Source organism: Lutzomyia longipalpis, chromosome 2 (genome assembly GCF_024334085.1).
Source record: "Lutzomyia longipalpis isolate SR_M1_2022 chromosome 2, ASM2433408v1".
Classification (NCBI taxonomy): domain Eukaryota; kingdom Metazoa; phylum Arthropoda; class Insecta; order Diptera; family Psychodidae; genus Lutzomyia; species Lutzomyia longipalpis.
This window is the reverse complement of record NC_074708.1, coordinates 11,855,041-11,878,498: the sequence shown is the minus strand read 5'-3', so window position 1 is coordinate 11,878,498 and position 23,458 is coordinate 11,855,041. Positions and strand designations below refer to the sequence as shown.

The 23,458-nt window shown below is 34.7% G+C and overlaps 2 protein-coding genes across 2 annotated transcripts; one reads left to right on the top strand and one right to left on the bottom strand.

Annotated features, from left to right (window-relative positions):
• The first annotated feature begins 3,140 nt into the window (after window positions 1-3,140).
• LOC129790733 (twist-related protein 1) lies at window positions 3,141-7,946 on the top strand. The gene is made up of 4 exons (XM_055828411.1): window positions 3,141-3,485; window positions 3,545-3,713; window positions 3,778-3,989; window positions 7,782-7,946. Exons 1-4 carry the CDS (start codon window positions 3,233-3,235, stop codon window positions 7,898-7,900), a joined length of 753 nt encoding a protein of 250 aa, XP_055684386.1. The 5' UTR covers window positions 3,141-3,232; the 3' UTR covers window positions 7,901-7,946.
• Window positions 7,947-7,984: 38 nt separating this feature from the next.
• Window positions 7,985-22,707, bottom strand: LOC129790684 (ras-GEF domain-containing family member 1B-like). The gene is made up of 4 exons (XM_055828349.1): window positions 21,545-22,707; window positions 18,497-19,357; window positions 13,301-13,647; window positions 7,985-9,123 (listed from the first exon to the last, which is right to left on the bottom strand). Exons 1-4 carry the CDS (start codon window positions 22,202-22,204, stop codon window positions 8,877-8,879), a joined length of 2,115 nt encoding a protein of 704 aa, XP_055684324.1. The 5' UTR covers window positions 22,205-22,707; the 3' UTR covers window positions 7,985-8,876.
• Between the last annotated feature and the right edge of the window lie 751 nt (window positions 22,708-23,458).

Genomic DNA, 23,458 nt, shown 5'->3' with positions numbered 1-23,458 from the left:
TTCCAATAAGAATTTGCCCCAAAATACGTACAATGACGTCACTATTGTGTTTTTTGTCTCTTTTAAATTAAGAAGCCATGGAGAGTTTAATCATAAGTTAAATTTTATTTGGAATGCACAAATTATGAGATTTTGTGGTAATATTACTTAAAAGAAATGATAGATTTAATAGATCTAAGGGTATAGATTCTGATAAAAATCTTTTATTTTCTTTCCCTACAATTCGTCAGTTATAAGATTTTTAGTATTCTGGGAAAAATCATATAAGATTTTGACATTTTATTTCTTTCTTTAATCGGGTTACTGAAGGAAAATTACTTATCCAAGGTTCTTTAAAGTTCTTTCTGATTGTTTTCTGGAACAATAAATTCTTTGTTTTTCTGTATAGAATGACAATAGAATGATTTAAAAACTCCCTGTCAAAATCTTACATCTTTTCTTTAAAGTTGTTAAAAAAGAAAAGAAAAGATTTTTATCAGAATCTACACCCTAGTCTATTTAAAAGACTTAAAAGAAGCTATAAGATACATTTCGTACAATAAAGAAGGTAATGGCTTGAATTTTTAGTTTAAATAATGTTACAATCTGTGGAAAATCTTTAAAGTTTTCTTAAGAATTATTATGAGGTATTTATTTAAGAGCTTTATGCGCTGACTATTAGATCATATAGACAGTCGCTAAACAAAGTCACAATTTTATTCCTAAGACTTTGGAATCTTATATGAAGTTTTTACTACAAAATCCATTTGATCAATGAAATAGACGTTTGACAATAAAATTATATAATTTTCCCTCTAATTCCTTAAATGAATCCAATCCATTTTCCCATAGGATTTGTTAAAATAACAAAACAACAATGTTTTTATTGAGTTTTGATAACTTTTTAAACACCCTCCTTTAGAAGCAATTGCATGTGAATTGAATTTATATTCCCAACAAAACCTCTTCCTTCCTACAAGAGGAAATTGCCCTCTAATTCGCTTCGGGGTGTGCTTGGAAAATTGCTAGATCGTAAATCTCAGCCTGTTGCAAGGCCCACGTCCTTGTAGCCCTGTCATCACAGCACCCTAAAATAAGTCCTTAGGACCCGCCAGAAGGGGTAGGATGTGCTTTGAAGACGCGCGCACGTGAGTTGCAAACGATGAATTTTGATGGGATTGGCGGTCTTGTACAGCACAAATCCACCTCCTCCTTTGTCCATACAGCTCGTGACACGAGGCCCTTGGCACGTGACCGAAAACATCTGCTTTCGGGTGTGCTTCACACGCCACAAAATTTGCGGCAAGGAATGAGAAGAGCCCATTGATTACGGCTTGATTAATTGGCCGTGTAAATAAATTAATTTCAAGTGTTGCCTCATGCGGTCTCGCGTAAAGGATGGTGCACCCGCCAAAGGACAATTGATGTGCACGCGACGGGCCAAGCGCAAAAACTATTATCGCCCCATCTTATGGCTGAAGTGTATCAGGCTCAACCCTCTGGATAAATATTTATTATTATGCCGCATTTAGTGTGTCAATCACATTTCCGAGCGTCTCGTTTGTGAGTTTTGCAGAAATTCATCCCAATTGAGACACCTGCATGCCACCCGCTGATTCTTATTCCAGAATGCATAAACTCCTTTTATTTTTCCTTGATGGGTGATTGTCCCGCAGGAAATATATTTGTACGAAATATGCCACCAGCAGATCCCTTTTTGGGGGAAATTCGCGCATAGTGGGAGGATTCAGTGAGTAAGGGTGGAAAATGTATATGTTCGTCTGTTGGTAATTGTTTGGCCATCAAATGCAGACACACTCTACATCCTCGAATTTTCCACACCACCGAAATTTTCTCCATGACTGAATACACACTCCCCAAAATTTCCATTTAAATTCGACAATTAAGTTTAACTTTAGATTTTTGTTATTTCTTTTTTCTTGATTGATTTATTTTTACGTTTAAGCCAGATTCATGGTAAATTTTAAGGGAAAAATGGGGAAAGCTAAGTAACTTAATCTTAATATATAAAGCTGAAATGTTTGTCTGTCTGTGGCACATGAACTCCTCCGAAACGGCTGGGCCGATCTTGATGAAATTTGGTATGGGGGTAGAGGGGGTCAATACGAGTTGCAAGCGCTATACGAGATTCCGCCCCCTACCCTCTTTATAGCGCCCCCACAGAAAAATTGATTTTTTCCCATTTTCTACCTGCTGAAGGGTCAGATAACGGGATTTTTTTATTTTAAAATTTTTTCTGGTACCTACCGTATTATTCATCCCCCCTACTAATATACGCCCCCCTATTATAGTTTAAAATGGAGTTTGCTCACACGTGATTGGGGGCTCGGGTTGACTAGTTTGATATATTTTCTTAACTAAAAATTTTCCTAAAACACTGTTAAAACTTTTGTAATTTATAAAGAATACAATCCTTTAGCAAATTGTCCACACTACAACTTTCTCTCCAAGCAGTTTTTGTTATTCCAATGGAAAATCAGTTTTTCAGACCATTTTCCCATCCTTAAACTTTAGCTTTTTATGCTAACCCTGTGTATGAGATAGAATTCAACATGAATCATCTTTTTTAAGAAAATTTCTGCTCAATTTTCCTTTAATATTTAATTTATTTATTTAGAAATTAAATTATGAAGTAAAAATTTTCTGTGATTTTGAGTTCAATTTTCAGTAAAAAAATCCCTGAAGAGTGTTGGTTATAAATGACGACGAAAAATAGTTTTAATGTTAAAAGTTATATTATGTGGTTCTTTTATTTTTCATAAATTATTAAAGAAGAATCACAAATTAAAAAAAAAACTAGAATAAATAAACGGAAATCATCTTCTTTAAACGAATTTGAATTTAAATAAATAAGAATATACTGCTCAAAATTTCCAAAAACAAACTTTAAGAATTTGTAAGAAAAATAATTTTCTGTAAAAATTTTAATGATTTTCTCATCCCAAACATTGTTCCAAACACAATTTCCCAGCATTGTTAGCAAAGAAAAGGGCGTGGTTTGGTATCCTTCCATGTCGAGGGAGCCAATAAAATTCGGTGGGTGTGCGCATTATCCTTTCCGCAGCATCCGTTTCCAAGGGTGCCATATAAAATGGTTGGACCTTCAGCATCCTTGTCAGTTGAATTTTCTCTCCAATTTTGTGAAGAAGTGATTTCCTCTGTGGCTGAAAAATTGTGCAGAATTTTGTGAAAATTTTTGTGAAAAAAAAAGAATTTTCTGTGAGTGTGAAAAATGGATAAACTTGTGAGGAATCAAATACCAGATTCATCTTCATCGCCCCCATTGAGTTGCTCCCTGAATTTTCACACCTTTGAGGATGATCTCATGTCGGACCTTCCATCGTGTGTCTTTGGCGGGGGTACAGCTCAAACTTCTGGCATTTCAAGCAGCCTAAGACTAGGAGGCACCAACTCAGGCGGGGGCCTCAAACATCCTGGGAATGTGCATCATGCGACGCAATTTGCAGCAGGACCTCATCATCCAGGTGAGAAGACAACGGTCGAAGAAGAGCGAAGGATTTCAAGCTTTTCTTTCTTTTAGTAGATTGTCAGCTTGTTGAGCCATCAACATCCACAAGCCATGGAGATCTCCAAGGGGTTGGGAACAATATTCAAGGATCTTGTTCACCGTATGGAACACCTCCGTTTAAAATTCAACGCCAACAGACAAATATTCGTGAGAGAAAGAGAATGCTTCGTTCAGCACCAAATGGGTAACATTTATTTTTCTTTTGATTTAATTTTCATTCCTTGAAGGAAGTTCTTTGTCCTCTGCAGAAGCATAAATAGCGCATTCGATGAGCTGAGAGTCCACGTACCGACCTTTCCCTATGAAAAGCGTCTCAGTAAAATTGATACCCTGAGGCTAGCTATTGCCTACATAGCTCTACTCAGGGAAGTTCTGGAGGCAGATTATGATCCTCTGACTTATGTGGAAAAGTGTCTCAGGGGTGAGATAAAGGCAGACAGGGCTCATTGGAATACAAGTGGTGAGTTAAATTGCATATTTTTGACTAAAAGTTTAATTGATTTTAAAATTTATTCATTAAATTTAATTTTGAGAAGTTAAAATTAAATAAAAAAAAACTTTAATTCTTTAAATGAAAAATTATATATTTGACGAGCAGAAAATAGATATTAAAAGTTAAATAGAAGTTATTAGTTTTACAAAAGAAATTCTAAATTTTCGTGAAAAAATTGCTTTTTAAAGAAAAAATTATTTTCCGTAAAAAAGAATTAACTAGTTTTAGTTTCTTTCTTTGTTCATTTTTTTATCAGAAAATTCGTTTAATATTCTAAATAAATCCGCGAATTAGTTCATTTTATATTATTTCATAAATAAATCAATTTCGTAAAGGACGTTATGTACAAAATATGGAGAAGAGATAAACAATTGAACAATTTTTAAATTTATTTTTTAAGTATTAATTAAGGAATCAAAAACATTTTATAACGAAGGAAAGATAATTAATAGGGGAAATATTAGTAGAGGAACATAGCCCGATTCCGACCTCCAAGGGTCCACGCAGAATGAGAAAAAATGGTATAAAATAAATAACAATGTTCTTAAAGTTGGTTCCATTTTAAAGCCCATTTAATGCTCTTCTTACTCCCATAACTTTCTACATTTACAGTTTTATCGGTTTTAAGTTATATTTAAAAAAAGGTTAAAGGAGGTCAGAATTGGGCCACATCCCCCACATGTGACTGAAAATCACATAGAAGGTCATAATTGGACAAAGTGGCCACGAAAATACAAACCATGACGTTATTATCGCTTTTTTTTGCCACTGTTAAAGAATGATGAATTATTGCTAATGCTTGATCGAATTAAACAAGATATTTCTATGATTCTCCGCATTATTACGTCACTGTTTGCATTTTTATAGGTAAAACACATAGGTTTCTTTCATAAGGAAAACCTTTTTAAAGATTTTCATTCGACGAGATTGAAGTCTTTGAAGTCGCCTACACATCAATGTAGAATTTATTACAAGTTAGTTTGTTTTTATTCTGATCAAATTTATCATTTTTATCAAATTGGCAGCAAGTACCAGTTTTGTCCTCCAAGTGTTAAGATCCAGCCTTTTATAAGCTGTGTGAAAGATAGAAAATACGCGTATTTCGATTATTTTCTTGATGAGTTTTTTCATACAAGATGAATAAACTCCTTTGGAATCACATACTCTTAATTGTAGCTGATTGGAAAACCTTATTCGTGTAATTTACATAACGTCCTTTTCAAATATTTCTCACAATTTCGTATTCTTTCGAATTAGTTGGTATACCACAATCGTGGCATTGTAATCATCGGAAAAACCGACCACCTCAGATCAGGCTCAAACTTGGCATGAGCACGTTTTAGACATCCCACCTTACGAAAATGGTGGTGGAAAATTTTTGATCCGGCCGGCCTGCCGGCCTGCCGCTCGCCCAAACTTTGCCTTATAGCTCGAAAACGGTAAAAGATAGAGACTTCCGGTTTGAAGTTTTCTATAGAAATGTGGGTGTAAAATTTCATTTTTTCGCATTTTCAAAATCCAAGATGGCCGCCGTCCGCCATTTTGAAATACCTTAAACCATTTCCCTTACAGCTAGAGATCTGAAATTTTAGTATGTTGTAGAGCTCAGTGAGATGTTTTCATAAACAATTCATACTTGAAAATCGGTCAAGCGGTTTAGCAAATATGGCGGCCTAAAGCAAAAAGTGTTTTTTCGATATAACTCGAGAACGGCTTGACCGATTTTGATCATCTTGGTATCAAATGAAAGGTTTCAAGAAGCCCTACAACTGTTTAGAACATTTCAAGTTTTAAAAGCATCCGCAAGAGGCGCTAAAAACAAAAACAAAAATTGCCTAACTTTAAGGAGCTATATCTGCGAATCCCCATCATAGATTTCCTTGAATTTTTGATATGTTGTAGCCTGACTCAATATCTATCACCAGTCCGAAAATGAAGAAATTCCATGTCGCCGTTTAGAAGATATGGCCATTTGAAAAATTCTTAAATTTGAAAAGTTCTAAGAGCCATATCTCTTGAACCGCTTGTCCGATTTTGCTCAATTTGGTATCAAATTAAAGGTTATGCAAAACTCTACAACTTTCTAGAACATCAAAAACCTCTAGGACCATTCCTTCAGAACGAAAAGTGAAAAAAACTGTTTTTGTTGAACAAAAATCCGCCATTTTGTGTTCTGGAGGTGACCTTGAAAATTATTGAAATATATGTCAGATTATAGCTTATTTCAATACCTTTCCAGAACTAGTCTCGAAATTTTTGTAGGTCTTGTGGAACTTGAGATATAACCATTTTTGTCTTTCGAATTGATGAATTTCATAAAAAAATCAACTTTGCCTACTAATCCTACTTACAAATTAAATTACAACGCATAGACTGACCCATCCGCGTTGTGGTATACCAACTCTAATAACTGGACGCGTTATGATTGACTTTACACTGAAATTATCAAAAATTAATGACAATTTATGAACTTTTCTGTCGTAAAATCAATTTCTCGCGCCTAATTTCGTCATTATTAATTAATTTGGAGAAGAATAATCATAAAGAGGGTTAGTCATTCTAGTATGAATCAGTCCCCAAGGAGGTAACCAAATTTTGTTTTTAAATTATCGTAGGGCATTACTAAAGACTCAAGAAAATCGTGGCAATTTCCCGGAAAAGCGCTGGGAAATATACGAATTTTCACATTTTATGTCAAAACGGGTGCAAACTTCTTTGATTTTTTTCTTAATTCCTAGTTATTCTAGAAAATTCTTTTCTGTGCCATATGAAAGCTATTTAAAGGTCTAACAATATATATTTAATCCATTTTCCTACGGTGGAAAACTCGTGAGATTTTCCGGCATTGAACTATTCTTTCGCTTCCCATTTCTCCAATATTGAACGTGACCAATTTTAAAATATCTCATTTTGTAGCATTTTTAATTATCTTTCATTTGGTATAGCACTTGCAGGGAAAATCCGCTGGGAAAACTCGCTACAGAATGATTTTCCAAAGTTAAGCACGTTTTCGCGTTGGAGAAAAAGAGATGGACAATTTTTTTCTAGGGGAATTCTTAGAACATTCTGGAAACATCAAAGAGAAAAAATTGTCCATCTCTTTTTGTCCAATGCGAAAACGTGCTTAACTTTGGAAAATCATTCTGTAGCGAGTTTTCCCAGCGGATTTTCCCTGCAAGTGCTATACCAAATGAAAGATAATTAAAAATGCTACAAAATGAGATATTTTAAAATTGGTCACGTTCAATATTGGAGAAATGGGAAGCGAAAGAATAGTTCAATGCCGGAAAATCTCACGAGTTTTCCACCGTAGGAAAATGGTTTAAATATATATTGTTAGGCCTTTAAATAGCTTTCATATGGCACAGAAAAGAATTTTCTAGAATAACTAGAAATTAAGAAAAAAATCAAAGAAGTTTGCACCCGTTTTGACATAAAATGTGAAAATTCGTATATTTCCCAGCGCTTTTCCGGGAAATTGCCACGATTTTCTTGAGTCTTTAGTAATGCCCTACGATAATTTAAAAACAAAATTTGGTTACCTCCTTGGGGACTGATTCATACTAGAATGACTAACCCTCTTTAGACTTACCGTTGCCACATTTAGTAGCCGATGAGAAGCTCAATAAACCGCTGAAGCTTTTAAAAATCTCACAAAAAAGCCATAAAACTCCCTCAATTGACCAATAAAGTTTCAGATAAATTTGCATTTTGTGTATATTATTTGATTTTTATTCTCTCCATAAATTTTTCTTGTAGATCTCACGGCACGTCTTTCATGGATAAATTGGGAGAATTTGGGTGTCTACCCTGGCCGACGGACTCTACTTACATCCTTAGCATTGGGAGCTGATTCCAGCAATTGCGGTGGAGCGTGAGACGCATCCTTTTCGTCCTGAGCTGCAATTTTGTTGTGATTTTAGTAAGAAAATTAAAATTAATTAAAATAAAAGGAAAGTTGCTTCATTTAAATGCTTTATTTCCATCTTTTCTCACCTTCTTATACCTTTGCGTCCTACCAAATAATTACATCCCATAAGTGCTACAATATCTCTCTTTGCTATCATCTACAAATTTAAGCCAGCTTTTATCTATAAATCATACAATATTACCTCCCACCTCGTCTAATACTGCTTTTTTACTTCTTTTTTTTTATTTATTTATTCTTGTTTTTTTGTATCAATATTTCGAGACAGATTTCACTTTGCTATGTTTTTCATTAGGCGAATTCTTCATTAAAAAATATCCTTTTTAAGTGAAGAAAAGTTTTTTTTCTTGCGGAATGATGAGAAAATACAATGATATGTATCCTATTTATATTTATCTACTTTAGTGCCATTTAAAAGGGAAAAATAAAAGATTCTTTAAGTTTTTTTTTAACGTTCCTTGCCTTCTTTTCCTCTCGCCACTCTCTCTATGAATAATTGTTTTTTTTTTTTAATAAAAAGCGAGAAAAATTGAGATTTCTTGTACAATATTTTGAAAAATTATTTTGTAGTAATTCTTAAAAAAAAAAACGGTGCGCCATTACGTCACAGACATACTTTGTACAAATTCTTATATAAGATTTTTCCTTAAAATTTAAAAAATTTAAATATATTAAATTGTTTTGTTTCTTCTTATAAAAAATTACATTGTATTATGTAGAAAATATAGTGATACTGTAAGTATCGAGTTGTGTAGTGCTTGCAATGCATACATAAATGAACTCAAACATTCATTCCTCTCGTCTGAATTTTTTCATTTTCATCTTTTGCCTTAAAAAAGTTTTTTTTTTCGTTCTTAAAAGAAAAGAAAGTATAAAGGAAAATTCCTCCATTGGAGGTCATCATAAGTTTCAATTTTCTTTCCTTTTTAGTGGTTGTTGTGTTCACTTTTGAGTGTTTTATATCGCTCTTTATCGTGATTATTTTCGGGCTGTTCCAATTCAAAGGAAACCATTGAGAGAGTATTTTCCGTGAGAATTGGACTCATCTGGAGGAATTTTATGATATTTGCATGCCTCTCAAATGGACACCGGACCTGCTTCCACGAAACAAACTCCGTCACTTGCTTTGCCAGCTGCCAGAATTTCTCAAAGTTGATCTGACCATTCGGGAGGCTGTAAAGATTATCAGAAAGAAAATTATTAAAAGAAATGTTTAAAAAAATTAAGTTTTCCTTAGAAAATATTTAAAATTGAGAGAGACCGAAAATTGACTTCAAAATTGCCTAAAAAAGACAATTCTTAACCAAAATTCTTGAAATTTCTTTAAAAAAAGAGAAAAGGTTCCGGAAAATGCAGAAAATAATAAAATAGTTCCGCAAAACATGCGAAACAAGAGAAGGTTCTGCAGGACATGAGAAACCAAAGATAGTTCTGCAACGAACCTTTAAATTACTTTTGAAGAAACAAAATAAGAGAAAAAAGTTCCTCAAAATACGAAATAGGTTTAAAGTATTCTTGAAAAAGTTCATTTGAACATAAGAAACCAGAGAAGGTTCCGCAGGACATGAGAAACCAGAGATAGTTCTGCAAAACATACGAATTTCTAAATTACTTTTGTAGATTCGTATAAGAGAAAAAAGTTTCTCAGAATACGAAAAAAGGTTTCATAAAATATTGAAAAAAAAAAAACGTTTCGTAAAACTTGAAACAAAAAAAAAACAAGAGAAGATTCCGCAGAACACGAGAAACCCGGGAAGGTTTCACAGAACATACGAAATTCCAAATCAAATTAGTTCTGTAAAATTCAGAATTAAAAAAAATCGGAAAACATCAAAATAGATTCTCCGAAACATGAGAAACCAGAAACATGAACAATTCGAATTTATTTTCACAGAACCTTTAAACATTTTATCAAGACAACCAACATAAAAGTTTCGTAACTGGACGTTTCGTTTTACGTAAGTTTTGAAGAATTATTTTAGTTTTGTTTTATCCTTGTTCTTCTCAATGTAGGTTTTTTTAGGTTCTGCAAAATTTGTATAATTAGCTGTGTTTCTTTCAGACACAGCTTTTGTGTACCGAGCAAAATCGAAAGTCGTCAGATCGGGCTCAAACTTGGTATGAGCACGAATTAGGGTCCCCACATTCCAAAAAACGTATGCGCCAAAAAAATTTTTTTCCGGCCGGCCGGCCGTCCGTCCGTCCGTCCGGAGTTCAGAGCTAATTTGCAAGAGAACGGTGATAGATAGAGACTTGCGGTAAACGGCAAAGTTTAAATATCGACCTGAAGAAATCCGATTATGAGGTCAAATCCACCCCCCACCCCCGCGTCCGCCATTTTGAATAACCTTAAAACTTTGTTTTCGCTATATCTCAGCCCCTGTAACAGCTAAAAATCTGAAATTTTGATATGTTGTAGGGGCCATCAAGACCTTTCCAACGATACCTCATTTTCGAAAATCGGTCGAGCGGTTTAGTCAATATGGCCGCCACAATTTTTCATCGAAAATCGACCATAACTCGAAAACGGCTTGACCGATTTTGATCAACCCGGGCTCAAATGAAAGCTCTCAACAAACCCTACAACTCTCTAGAACATCAAAAGTTTCAAAAGTGACCGCTAGGGGGCTAAAAATCAAAAACAACATTTTCGATGAGTTCTCGATGAATATCTCGAAAACGGCGACATAATTTTTTTTTTCATTTTTTGATATGTTATAGCTGACCATATTATCTAGCTCCATGCCAAAAATGAAGAAAATCTATGGATCCGTTCTCGAGATATAGCCTTCCAAAGTTGGCATGTCATATCTCGGGTTCTACAAGTCCGATCTTGATCAACTCAAGCGCAAATGAAAGGTTTCGTGAAACCCTACAAATGTCTAGAACATTGCAACTTCAAAAAATGTCCGCAAGAGGCGCTAAAATCGAAAACAAAGTTTTCGAAAATTTCGAACTCAAATTTTTCGAAAATGGCGTCATAAATTTTTCTAATTTTTCGATATTTTATAGCTGACTTTATGACCTTTCAAACAAAAAAAAATTTATGAAAATCTATGGATCCGTTCTCGAGATATAGCCTTCTAAAGATTTATTAGCGTATGACTTTTCTACTTTTTCTGACTTTGCGCGTTTTTAAACTAATTCGCGTTCTAGTTTGCTTTCACAAAATTGGTACACTGAAAGAAACACAGCTCTCTTAAGCTTGGTCAGCTTACCAGTACATTTTTTTTTAATAATCTATCATTTGTTCTGGTTTATTATGATTTGTGTGGAACTTATCTTGGATTAATTGTAGAGTTTCATTCTAGTTTCTCATGTTCTGCTGAATTTCTTTCCGGTTTCGCTTATCCCGCAAAGTCAGTTTGAAATTTTTAGATTAGGCAAAATTAGACAGATTAATACCCACTACTTTTTGAGATATTAATTTTAATTTTCTTCCGATTCACCATTTTACCCCAGTTACCCCTATTTGCTGACAACTGAATTGTCAAAGATGCCCCGAAGGGATGAATTTAATGATAGTTACACTGTTGGAGGACACCGCGATTTGCGCTACAGACTGAGAAGACGCAATTCTCTAGTACGCAATATGCCGAGAAGGCGGGAGAGCGTACATCACGTATCACCGGCACGATCACCGATATCCGATCACCGGCACGGACGCCATAGGCCGGGATGGCGGGAGAACGTACGTGATCGTTCCGAACGCCACAGAACGGGAGGACGCGATGTGCGTCGCCGCACGCCTGAGCGACCAATTATTCGTCGCGATCAATTAAGCGTTCCAGAACGGCGCAATTTCGAAGAACGCCGTCGACCGATGCAACGAAACATGCGCCGTACACAGGAACCTCGCACAACAACACATCGCCCTTCTAACCGCTACCATTCAAGAGGACGCAATCGAATTGGGCACGTCCAATATTCATTTGAAATTCTTAATATTAATATTAATATTGAATTACCTTAAATTTAAGTACAGCATTGTTCTTGCTTCGGCAGAACATATACTAAGTAGTTCTTTGCTCTCTCTTTTTTGAATTCTTAAAAAAACACAATTTAGTTGTGTTTTGCCTTTTTTTTTAAAATTTTTACTCACCTTACATTTTTATTTAATTTTTACCTCACTACAGAAGACAAGAAAGTAAAAAAATCCAAAATAAAAGGCCTAATTCAGCGACCAAGAAACCCTTGAAATCTTTGAATTTTGTACTAAAATTTCAAGATTTCAAGAAAATTTCAAGGTTTTCTTGGTCGCTGAATAAGGCCTTTTATCTTGGATTTTTTTACTTTCTTGTCTTCTGTAGAATTCTAGCTTTATGCTATTCTCAAGCTTTGCTTTATTCGTATTTTTTAACTTCTGCAGAAATCTGATTTTCCATATTCTACAGAATTCTCTTTCTGTTTCTTATGTTCCGTTACAATTAGTTCTGTTTAATTCGATTTATTTTTAAAATCTTCCAATTTATTCTAAACTGAAACAGCTTTAAATAAAGGAAATAGCTTTAATATAATGAATTTCTCGTAAATTAAGAAAATTTATTCCAACGACACTTCAATCATCCATTCCTGTGCTATCTTCCAAAAATCATTTTCATCTTGTAGTTGAGATTTTATGAGAATTTCCTACAAAGTAATAAAAGTAAAGTAATCCGTCTTTTGATACAGAAATCTCTCATGTTGAGAACATTGTGATTTACAAATCCCCACCCACGCAAAATTAAGTGCTGACAAGCATTATTTTTTCATCCCCAAATGAGGAAATGTCTATCATTCATTTTGGCAATTTGATTAGCCACTTGAGCTTTGACAAAATAAAAACTCTTTCAATGTGATTTGGTTGACAAAACACTCCCAAATTTGTCTCTTAAACGAAGCATAAAAAATTCCCGAGAGCACCAGGAGATAAATCTTGAGACATAAATTTAATTGTGCCAGAAAATTGGTAAACAATCCATCAAAATGCCCCAGTGAACCCCAAATTGAACAAGAGTGCGAGATATGTGCGTTCTGCTCTGGCAATTTTTACTTTTTTACTCTGTTCTCTTCTTCTTCTTTTTTTAACACATCTCCCAAGCAAAGAGACGCGAAGATACCGATCGTTGGGGCATTTCTTGCCGCCTTCGTATATTTTTTTTGTCTCACAAGAATAAGAGAGAAATTCTCAAGCAAAAATCGCAAGCATACGCAGATAAATAATCTCGCGTGGGGAAGTTGAGAAGAGTGGTGTGTAATGTGAAACCTTGGGGCGCAAATAAATTCGCAGTTATATGGCGCAGAGGAAGAAGCATAAAATGCGATAAAATTCAATTGACGAAGAGAAAAGGGGGCTCAGGGGCACACTTACCGATTTGAGCATCCTTGATTGAGGAAGTACAGATCTTTGACTAGTAAACTGAAGAAGGGAATTACAATACGCTGCCTCTCATCCGTGGCGCCCGATGATCGCCACACAGCCGCCTTGAGCGTCGATCGGTAGCTACTAAAATTGCTACTCGGATCCATTTGATGCTCCAAAATGGAGAATTTGGCCGATTGAACCTTGGCCCATGTTTTCTTCAGTCTTGCAATCGGTGACATATTTAGGCCCGCCACAATTGCCATTAAACTGTTAAAGTTGCCAATGTTGAAGCATTCGCGTGCCGCCTCAATCCAGTATTCCATCAACCGGACGCGCTGTTTCTTCTTACCATGCTGCAAAATATGAAGAAATGAGATAATAAAAATAGGAAACAAATTACTTTACATATTATGCAAATTAATATTCTTCTCAAAAGGGGTGGATAAGTGTTATCATTGGAAGGGAAGGGAAGACTGGATCTGACTTTTCTTTAATTTTTTTTTTTCAATATTTCGGAGTAATTAAGACCGCAAGATTAGAAAAATTAGAAAGAATTCTATTGTAGACTGCACGATAAATCGAATTTTTTGGGATGATTGGAATCTTTAGTCATTTTTATTTTATAGCACGAAATGTGTCTTGGGTTAAAGTACTAATTTTATTTTTAGATATCTGAAATTTAATAATTTCTTCTCACAGAGCAACAAAAAAAACATTTAAAAAAATATCTTAAAATTCTTAAATAAAAGAAAATATTCTTGATAGAATCAAACGAATTAACTTTTTCATATTTTTATACTAAAATGGAAACGCCGAGTTAAACTAGAAGTTATGCCAGGAAATTAGGGCAAGATTTTAACCGCGAATAACTTTTGATTGGATTGAGATACATGAAAACTTCTGCCACTAAAAGATGCATAAACTCCAAAAGTTTTATTTGTTTTTAATTTCAAGTCGATATCTTAAAAATTCTAGCCGCTAGAGCAAAAATTGTAAAAGTTCCCTTTTGTATGGAAAACGATGAACTATACTGGATTTCATGTCTATTGATTTTCTCAAAACCCATTAAAGTGATATAAAAATCGTCAAAGAATTGAATATTTGACTAAATTTGAATTAAAAATGACTTTCCCGACTTTATGCGACTAAATATTCAAGCATTCTATGAATATTTCTAAGTAAAATCAGATATTGCCATCATGGGCAATTCAGCGTTAATTTGACATGAAAAGCAGTATATTTGTCTTGGAGAAAACGCTTTTTTTACGATTTTTTCACGTCAGATTTTATGCCAGAGTAGAGGCTCTAGTTTTTTTTTCTTAATTTTTTATTTAATTTTGATTTAAAAGTGAATGAAAGATTAAAACCAAGGATCTCCATTTCAATTTTCTTTCTTTTCTGATCATTTAGAACGTAGAGGCGCCGAGTAGAAGGAAAGTCTTTATCAATTCAAAAAAAAATTTTTTTTTGATTTAAGATAATTCTTAATCATAAAGGAGCAGCTAGGCATGTCCATGAGTTAGGTATTCTACTTTAAACTTTTGGCTATAATTTTGAGTTTAAAATTTCTAACAATGTTTTTTTTTTCAAATGAATCTTTTTTGAGACTTTGATCTCTTCTAATTAGATTTACATTTATATTTAAATCAAAGTAGAGCTTTCCAAACTAACTACGTGCCTCCATCTCATTTTTTTGATCATTTGAAGCAGAAAAGATGTGTCAGATTTATTAAAATTTTCAGCTAATTCTGAATTAAAATGAAGACCGTTAAAATAACTAGGCGCCTCCATTCAAATTTTATGATAATTTTGAATGAAAATGAATATATCAGGTAAAACTAGGCGTCTCCATCTCTCCCCTATACTGATAATTTGTAACTAAAGTTGACGTCATGAACTCTACAGATCTAATTAAATCTTTTAGCTGAATTTGATTCCCCATAGAAGTCTTGAAAATTACCAGGTGCCTCCATTTTAAGTTTCTGATTAATCAGAATCAAAATGAAGGAGCTTAAGAATTTTCTTAATCTAATCTACTTAAGTATGATCTTTAACTAATTTTACTCAGAATGAAGGCATAAAAATTTAACCAAGCGCCTCCATTTAAAAATTCTGATCATTCAGAATACTTATGGAGGTATGAGGTGAATCTTAGAATTAATCTTTTAATTTTAAGTTAATTCTAAGACAAAAAAGATGCTCCAGGTTGAACTAGGCGCCTAATCTGAAGTTTTTGCAAATTTTCAGGCGCCTCCATTTAACTATTCTAAAAAATTTTAGCTAAAGTATTTAGAACAATTAAGGCAGAACTATTCGTTTTCATATTAATTTTCTTTTGAAGATTGGAATAAAAGCCAGGCGCCTCCACATCGTTTGCCAAAAACGAAACGTTCTCAAGCTTTTTCGGCTAAGAGAAGCTTTAATTGATTTTCTAATAAATAAAATTCTCCTCTAAATTTTATCGATCTTAGCGCGAGATCGCAAAAAAAACTGCACAGAAATTGCCGTAGTTGTTTGCCCCTTAATTTTTATTCAATGCAAAAGATCCGAAATCTTTCATTTAGATAAATTCTCATTACAATATTTTGCATTTCCCTACCAAAAGGGCCTCGAAAAGTTTGTAGATAGTGAGAAACTACACACACCACGCCGACATATTTGCAATTCTTACTCATTTTTTTTTGTGTGTGATGTGAAAAGAAACATCTCTATAATTATGATGGACTTTAATAAAAAAAATTGCATAATAGTAAATTTTTCAAGAACATCTACTCGATACTTGCAATTGTTTGCTGCTGATGGATCCCCAACTATCAAAGAGAAGGAGGTAAATGATCACTTTAGCAATTACCGCACTGCACCTTCTCGCCCCCCTGTCTCTCTCTCATATCTATTACACAGATTTACTCGCTTGTTCTCTCTTTTGCCACCATCTCCCCGTGGTAAGTAGCAAAACATTGAATTAATTGATATTTTGCAACATGAATAAAAAAAAAGGTTTTTTTTCTTTAAATAAAAAAAAAATCTCCACTCAAGCAGAGGGAATTACATTGCAGAAAAATTAATGATCGTTAAATTGATACACATATCTTATTGCAACTGGTCGCACGAAACCTCATGTATGCTCGAGGAGATACAAGAATAGATTAGATGGACGATTTAATCGACAATTTGTCGGTTTCAGAACATAAAATTTTATACTTGGAATTATAGTGATTTCCACCCAATCTCCAAGCGAGGGCTTTTCCTCTCTCTCTATACTTTGAAAAACATAATTTATTTTTGCATAAAATCTCTGTGCGCGAGATGATTGTGCGCACAGAGATTTTTTGTGATAAAAAGAAGCTAATAAACAGTGTGTATGATTTGTTAAGATTGTATCACAAATGAAGGGAAGGCAATATAAATCATCTTGATGCATTATTATTGTGAGTTATGTGAATATTTTATTAAGCATAGAGAGCATATATAAATGGAAAATGTGGAGATTTGGAGAGGTTTTCTTTTTAAATTTATCATTTTATTCAAAAGAAAGGAAAATCCAATGAGATACAATTAAAAGAAAGAAAATATCTTAAATAATATAATTTAAGCTGACTGATTTTGTTAAATTTTACTTTAATAAAAAGACAAAAAAATCTTTTTTTCTTTTAAGGTTTCTTTTAATTTCTCAAGAAGTTTTGTGACAAAACTAAATATTTCAGCTTCTTTTATGAAATTTTAACCGATTTTGATAAATCTAAAATAGACAATTCAACTTCAAATTTTGTTCAGAATAAGAAAAAAATTGAACTTTATTTTGAACTGAAAGTAACTTCATGTAAAATTTATTTAAATCGGATTTATTCACAATTTTATTTGTTAAAAAAAAGACTAGTGAACCGATTTTGATAAGTTTGTTGAAATTGTTTTCATTTAATAAACTTCAAATTTTGTTCAGAATAAGAAAAAAATTGAACTTGATTTTGAACTGAAAATAACTTCATGTAAAATTTATTTAAATCGGATTTATTCACAATTTTATTTATTTAAAAAAAAACTACTGAACCGATTTTGATAAGTGTTTGTTAATATTGTTTTTATTACACAAAGAAAAATTAATAATTGACTGTGTTTAAATTAGTAAATTTTCATTGAGCTAAGAAAAAAATAACCTTAGTATAATTATCTCGGAAATTTACATAACCTAAAAGTTTCTGATTAACCCTTTCGCGACCATTTTGTCTTGCGCTCACCCAAACGTTGAAACATTTTATTTTCTCTGTTTTAAATAATTTAATTATTTTCCCAAGTTGGAAATACGTTAAGTTGACGTAAAAGAGGTTAAGGAAGACGTATAAAAAGGGGTTAAGAGTACTATTTCATATACCCAAAGAGCTGATAAAAATGCATTTAAAGGGAAAGATAAAGATTTCATTAAAAAATAAAAAGTTTCTGATAAAAGTTCAATGTTTAAGACAAAGAAGAGAGAAAAAAAAGAAAAAAAAAGTTTTACCCAGATCAGATTCGAACCTGCTACACTCAATATATTCATTAAATCGGAGATTTAACTGACTGACCCAATAGATTCTTTCTTTGCATTGAAAGAGGATTTAAGAATTAATGAAATAGAACCATTTTTATTATAATTTTAGAACTTAAACCAAGTCTTTTGGACGTAGAATTTGACTTATTTTGTTCGTAAATCATCTCTTATTTATTTTTATTTAGTCAAAAATTAATTTATTAAGAAACTTCTATTTTCTAATAGTACATAAACCAATAACTCATTTGTTGGTTCAAAATTGAGTGAATGATCAACCTCTTGGGAGTAAAATTTTGCCCTAAGCAAGTGGCAGCAAGAAACAATCCCGGTATTTTGCTGAATTTCATTTTTGACCCAAATATTGTGAAACACTCGAGCGATATTTTCTGATGAATGGCAAAATAAACACACAAAGACCCTACGCTAAACACTGTGCAATGTATAAAGAGAACAAGACAAAAAAAAGGCGATATTTGAAGATGGAGTTGGGAGCTTTGGTTGTGAGCTTATCGATTTTCCCATAAATTCTGTTCTAACCATTAATTTGTTGTACTTTGCGGGGAGGAGATCGTGGTTTGGGTTGGGGGAGGAGGCAAACTGTGGGAATGCGCGCGGGAAATGTTAGCCTGGAGGATGGTGTGTGCGTGACAATTTGCAAAAGAATTTTGTTTACTCACTCTGACAATGGATGTTGCCACCATGTAGCTTAGCCTGTTGAACCACTGTACGTAGGATTCAAGATTGCGCGTCTTCTTGACATCCCCAGCACCACTTCCGCTTGGCATGTGGGCCGAATGGTGCGATGTGCCCGAACCATCGGATCCCATGAGATTCGGTGGGTTCTCCTTGCTGAATGCCTGAACGAATTCCTCGGGCCCAATGTAGGATAGCCGTTCGAGTTCGATGTGGGTGAGTTGGTAGGCTAGAATTGTTGGATTTGGGCAAATGTCCGTGACATCCTGCACCAATTGGCACATTTCGCTGGGTGTTGTACTGTGTTGCTGTAGATCGGTGGTCTGACTCAATTCCTGCTGCCCCAGGCGCTCGAGGAATTCCTCATAGCGCTCCAACTTTGTGAGGCGCCCCACGAGGGTTTGCAGCAAATTCGCCACATCCCGCCGTAGTCGTGGATCGCATGCGATACACTTCTGCGTAACTTGCTTCATCATCATCATCATTTGCTCATCCCGGAAATCGTACGGGAACGTTTCCACCCACTCCGCGATGAGTTGCACAAAATTCCGCACAACACATGTCAACTTCCCATCATCCCTGGCCCGTCCCTCCAGCTGAAGCTTCTTCTGCTCCAAATCACCCAAATGGCACACTTTTGCCAGCAAATCAACTGGCTTGAGAAATAGACGACCGCTCAAGAGGAAGGCAAAGAGGAACTTCTGCTCCGGGTAGTAATCCGACGTGGGTACCATGTGCTGAATGAGTGCCTCCAATGGGGCCGCCACGAGTATCCCATCCCGATAGACGAGAACACTATTTGGCGCCAAATCTTCCTGATTGTCCTGATGTTGGTCCACTGATACCTAAAAAAAAAGATTTTCTTTATAAAAACTCCTCAAGACTTTCCAGTTCACTTCTTTCACGAGCGCTCAGTGAGAGAGAATCTTTTTTTCCCCGTAATGTATTCATAATGAAATTTGTAGGTATAAATAAATATTAACAAAAACTTCATAATTTCTTCTTTAAATAATAAAAAAAACTCACAACACGCAACAAAGCAGAAAATCACGAGGGGTTTTTTGAGGAGATGATGAATTTATGAAGAAGATCGAGTAAAAAGTATAGAGTTATATGATAACGTACAAAAACAATCTTTGCAAAAATTACGATATGTAATAAAAACCGACTGAGAAGATTAAGGAAGAGTTGGAGATAATTAAAAAACAGCAAAAAAAAATGGCGCCAAGTTTTTCTCCGCTAGGGGAGCTGAATGTCCCGTAGCGACACCTTGCGTTAAATTTGATAAGCGATTAAACGAAAAGTCTATTCAATCCTCTATCATTAGGTAAATTATTTGTTTAAAATATTAGCAATGAGCAAATAATTCATTGAATGTTTATTTAAAAAAAGAAGTTTTCCAACATCTTGAAAACTGCATTCCAATGAGGGTGTGTTTTCCACAATTTCAAAAATAGCGTCGCCGCAGTACAATTCATACTTTTGAAATCTTCTGTAAACACTTAAATGAACATAATTGCACCACAAACTCTCTAAGAGAACTTGAGTTGATAAACAAATATAAATTGTGCAAATATTTGGCAATTAGGGGAAGCATATTGCGACAGAAGGTTACATATCGGATTAAATACTGATGTGCGAGATTTATTGTGGGAAAACTTTTGGATTATCCTTTCTTATTATTCTGTTAAAAAGATTCTTATTTGATGGATAATATTCTTCAAATAAAATATTTTAAATTTTAATATTCTGCACGATTTTTGATTGAATAATTTTTATAATTTTAATACATTTCTCAAAATAATAATATACTCCAAAACACGAAGAGCTAAACACGAAAGTTATCATTGTTGTGTTGAATAAGACCTTATGCAATGCCATCAACTTTATTTTCGTGAAAAAAAATCGATAGAAAATAAGGCAAAGGTCATTAACATTTTTATGTAATTTTAGTCGAATCGATCTGGTGCAAACTGACGTAATTTAGAATTAAATTCTTTCAATAAAAATGAGGAAAATTAACGCAGCAAAAACTTGCAAAATATTACATGCTAAATCCTGATTCAAATGGACATTAATCATTCCAAACCTTCTTAATTTTCCCTCAAATAAAATTCTTAAGAAAAGTACTGCAAATGGAAAACTTCTCTCATAAGAATCATCGGAATTATTAAAATCTTTTAGCAACGTGTGTCTCAAACCCCAAAAAGTTAATTGCCCTTGCTGTTTAATCAATATCAATTGACATTTTATCGTCTCCAATCCACTTGACTATACTCTTCACAATTCGATGCCATCGACAGGAATTAACCGAATTAGCATTTTCTTACTCACAGAGGTATACCGTCTTACATTGACCTCAATGTTTCCCAAAAGCTTCTAATTACAGAACTTTTTTTTTGAGGAAGTTTATGGGGGAATTTGCAAACTGACCCCCTAACGCACACTAATTGCTACGCAGTTTAGTGGGTCACCCTTGGGGTTAACGCAAGTCTGGAGCGGAACATTGTTTCGCAAGGCATGTCAGCAACTTCTCGTTCCGGAATGATTTGCGAAAAATTCCTGACTGGATTCTTACAATTACGGTCTTACAATTAAATTCTTACAACAAGATGTAGATGTTGATGATATAGTTGGGGATGTCATTCTGTTGAGTTCATGAAGCAATTTTCTTTTATCTGGTTTCGTGAATTATCTGTGAGATCTTATTAATCCTTATTAAATCCTTTTTGTTTAGAATCACAGAGATTTCCTCTGCTTACGGAAAAGAGAGTGCCCTTCCTGAAACTAAGTCATTCAAATGGCCATACCCGTCTTAACCGAAAGTTTTGAGGATAATACTCCGTTTTCCTTCACCAGGATTCACAATTCCTCTCTTACAATTATCTTCTTATAACTAAATTCTTATAACTAAGTACTTACAACTAATTTCTTACAACTAAGGTCTTATATCTAATTTCTTATAACTAAGTTCTTACAACTAAATTCTTAAAGCTAAATTCTTACAACTAAAGAAAAAAAATATGTCCAACCTGAGGTGGTGCTTTGATGAAATTCGGAGTCTCTTCGGTGGCTGAGGAGAAGTCATCGTAGCAGGAGGATGAAGGAGTCCTTATTGTTGTCCTTGAGGTATTCCCATGATGTCCAGAATCGGAGTTGCTAATAGTCCCGGCCGAAGTGGTGCTCCGTCCATCTGCAGTGAGTTTACACGATGATGCGGGTGGGATGCTGCATCCACTACTTGAAGGTGTATCACCGAGTTTCTGTGTCACCTTCGCCGGTTGTCTGCGTGACCCAACGGGTTCCCAGATCTCCGTACACGAACTAGTGTAGCAGTTATTCTCCTTCTTTTCCCGCACCCTCTCATCCAGGATACGTCCATCACGCGCCACGCTGACCTCCTCCGTATGAACAATTGAAGACTTGATACTCAGGGATGTTTCCAACCGTACTGGCTGCCGTAAGATACCTGCCTGGTAGAGAATTTGATTGAGCAGCTCACACGGTGGAACTTGTCCCGAACTCAAAGCAGTCTTTATGGCATCCTGCTCATTTCCATCCAATCGCACTGGTACCCCATTGATGGTCAACACTTCCTCCTCACGCACTGTGGATGTTGTTTCGCAGTCAACAATCACGCAATTCTTGCCGAGGACGGATTCGACCGTCTTAAGAAGGTCCTGCTCGTCCATTTCTTCCCTATCTTCACTTGACGCGCACCGTTGCAAGTGGGACGCCGTGAGTCATCGCGTTGCAGCTTCCCGAGGCCACCCACTCCCCGAATCTCCCGTGAGATGCGCAGAAGGCACGCACTTGAGTGACCTCGGATTTGCTAAGAAATTGTGTCAATAGCTCGCTGCTTCCGTCCCGCCGCGCTTTTCTCTCGGTCTCACAATCACTTTTTAAGAAAAACCAGAAAAGACCAACACTAATCGCACACGACGAGAAGAGAAAACGCACAGAAGCTCCCAAAAGTGGTCACAAATTCTTTCAAATCACAAAATTAGGTGCTTGCACGGGTGGGGCGCTCTTTTGCACAATGCTCACATGCACAAGGATGTTGGACAACACGGGGGCACATCATGATTCACGAAGAACTCGAAAAAAAGGGGGCGAAACGGGGCGCGCTTTATCAGCAAAAACACTTCTCGCTCCAAACAACACTGTCACACTAAAAAACTCGTCGACTACCTTCAGCTATATCCCTAAATTCCCACTGTAGTTGCATGATTGGATAATGTAGTTGACCATAGAACTGATTTTTTAAACTTTTTGCTAATTTTGCTGAATTTAATCCTTATTGCTCTAATTCAGCTTGAAAATATGCTTCCTATGCTTAATTTCTAAACTTTTTTATTATTATTCAATTATTTGTTTCATTGTTTTTAATTCTTGAACATGTTTACGTGACGCTAGCTCGTTTATTCAACTACGCCGGAAAATTTTAGCATCTCGTCGTTATACAACGAATAACTGATGAAAATTTATTCGAATAGCGGAAATTCGTTGGATCGCATTTTGCTTGCATTTAGGCAAAATCTTTTAACCCTTCGCGGACTAAATAAAAACCCATAAACCTAAAATTTTTCTTTTGATCCGATTTTGGGAATAAATCTGTACTAAATCAAGCTTATGTTTCTTAAACCAAGCCTAAATTTTTATAAGCTAGACTTCAATTTGTTTTTAAAACATCTAGGTTTATGATTTAGGCCTTAGTTTTTTCACGAGATTAATTTTTAGTCAGTCTGAATCGAGGCTTAATGCATTTTTGGACGATTTTAATACTCAAAGACGGACAGACATAAAAATGCGTAGGAGTATCGAATTTGGTTAAAATCATTCAAAAATGTATTCAGTTTTGGTTCAGTCTGACCTAACATTAATATATCTTAAAAACCAGAGCGTGAAAAACTTAAGTCGGGTTTTAAGGGTTTAAATAAGTTAAA

Coding starts and splice junctions, on each gene's coding strand:
- LOC129790733 (XM_055828411.1), top strand. CDS start 3,233: ATGGATAAACTTGTGAGGAATCAAATACCAGATTCATCTTCATCGCCC. Junction 3,486..3,544: donor AGCAGGACCTCATCATCCAG/GTGAGAAGACAA, acceptor TTCTTTTAGTAG/ATTGTCAGCTTGTTGAGCCA. Junction 3,714..3,777: donor CTTCGTTCAGCACCAAATGG/GTAACATTTATT, acceptor TGTCCTCTGCAG/AAGCATAAATAGCGCATTCG.
- LOC129790684 (XM_055828349.1), bottom strand. CDS start 22,204: ATGGACGAGCAGGACCTTCTTAAGACGGTCGAATCCGTCCTCGGCAAG. Junction 13,648..18,496: donor TGGCAACATCCATTGTCAGA/GTGAGTAAACAA, acceptor CATATTTTGCAG/CATGGTAAGAAGAAACAGCG. Junction 9,124..13,300: donor AATCAAGGATGCTCAAATCG/GTAAGTGTGCCC, acceptor TAATCTTTACAG/CCTCCCGAATGGTCAGATCA.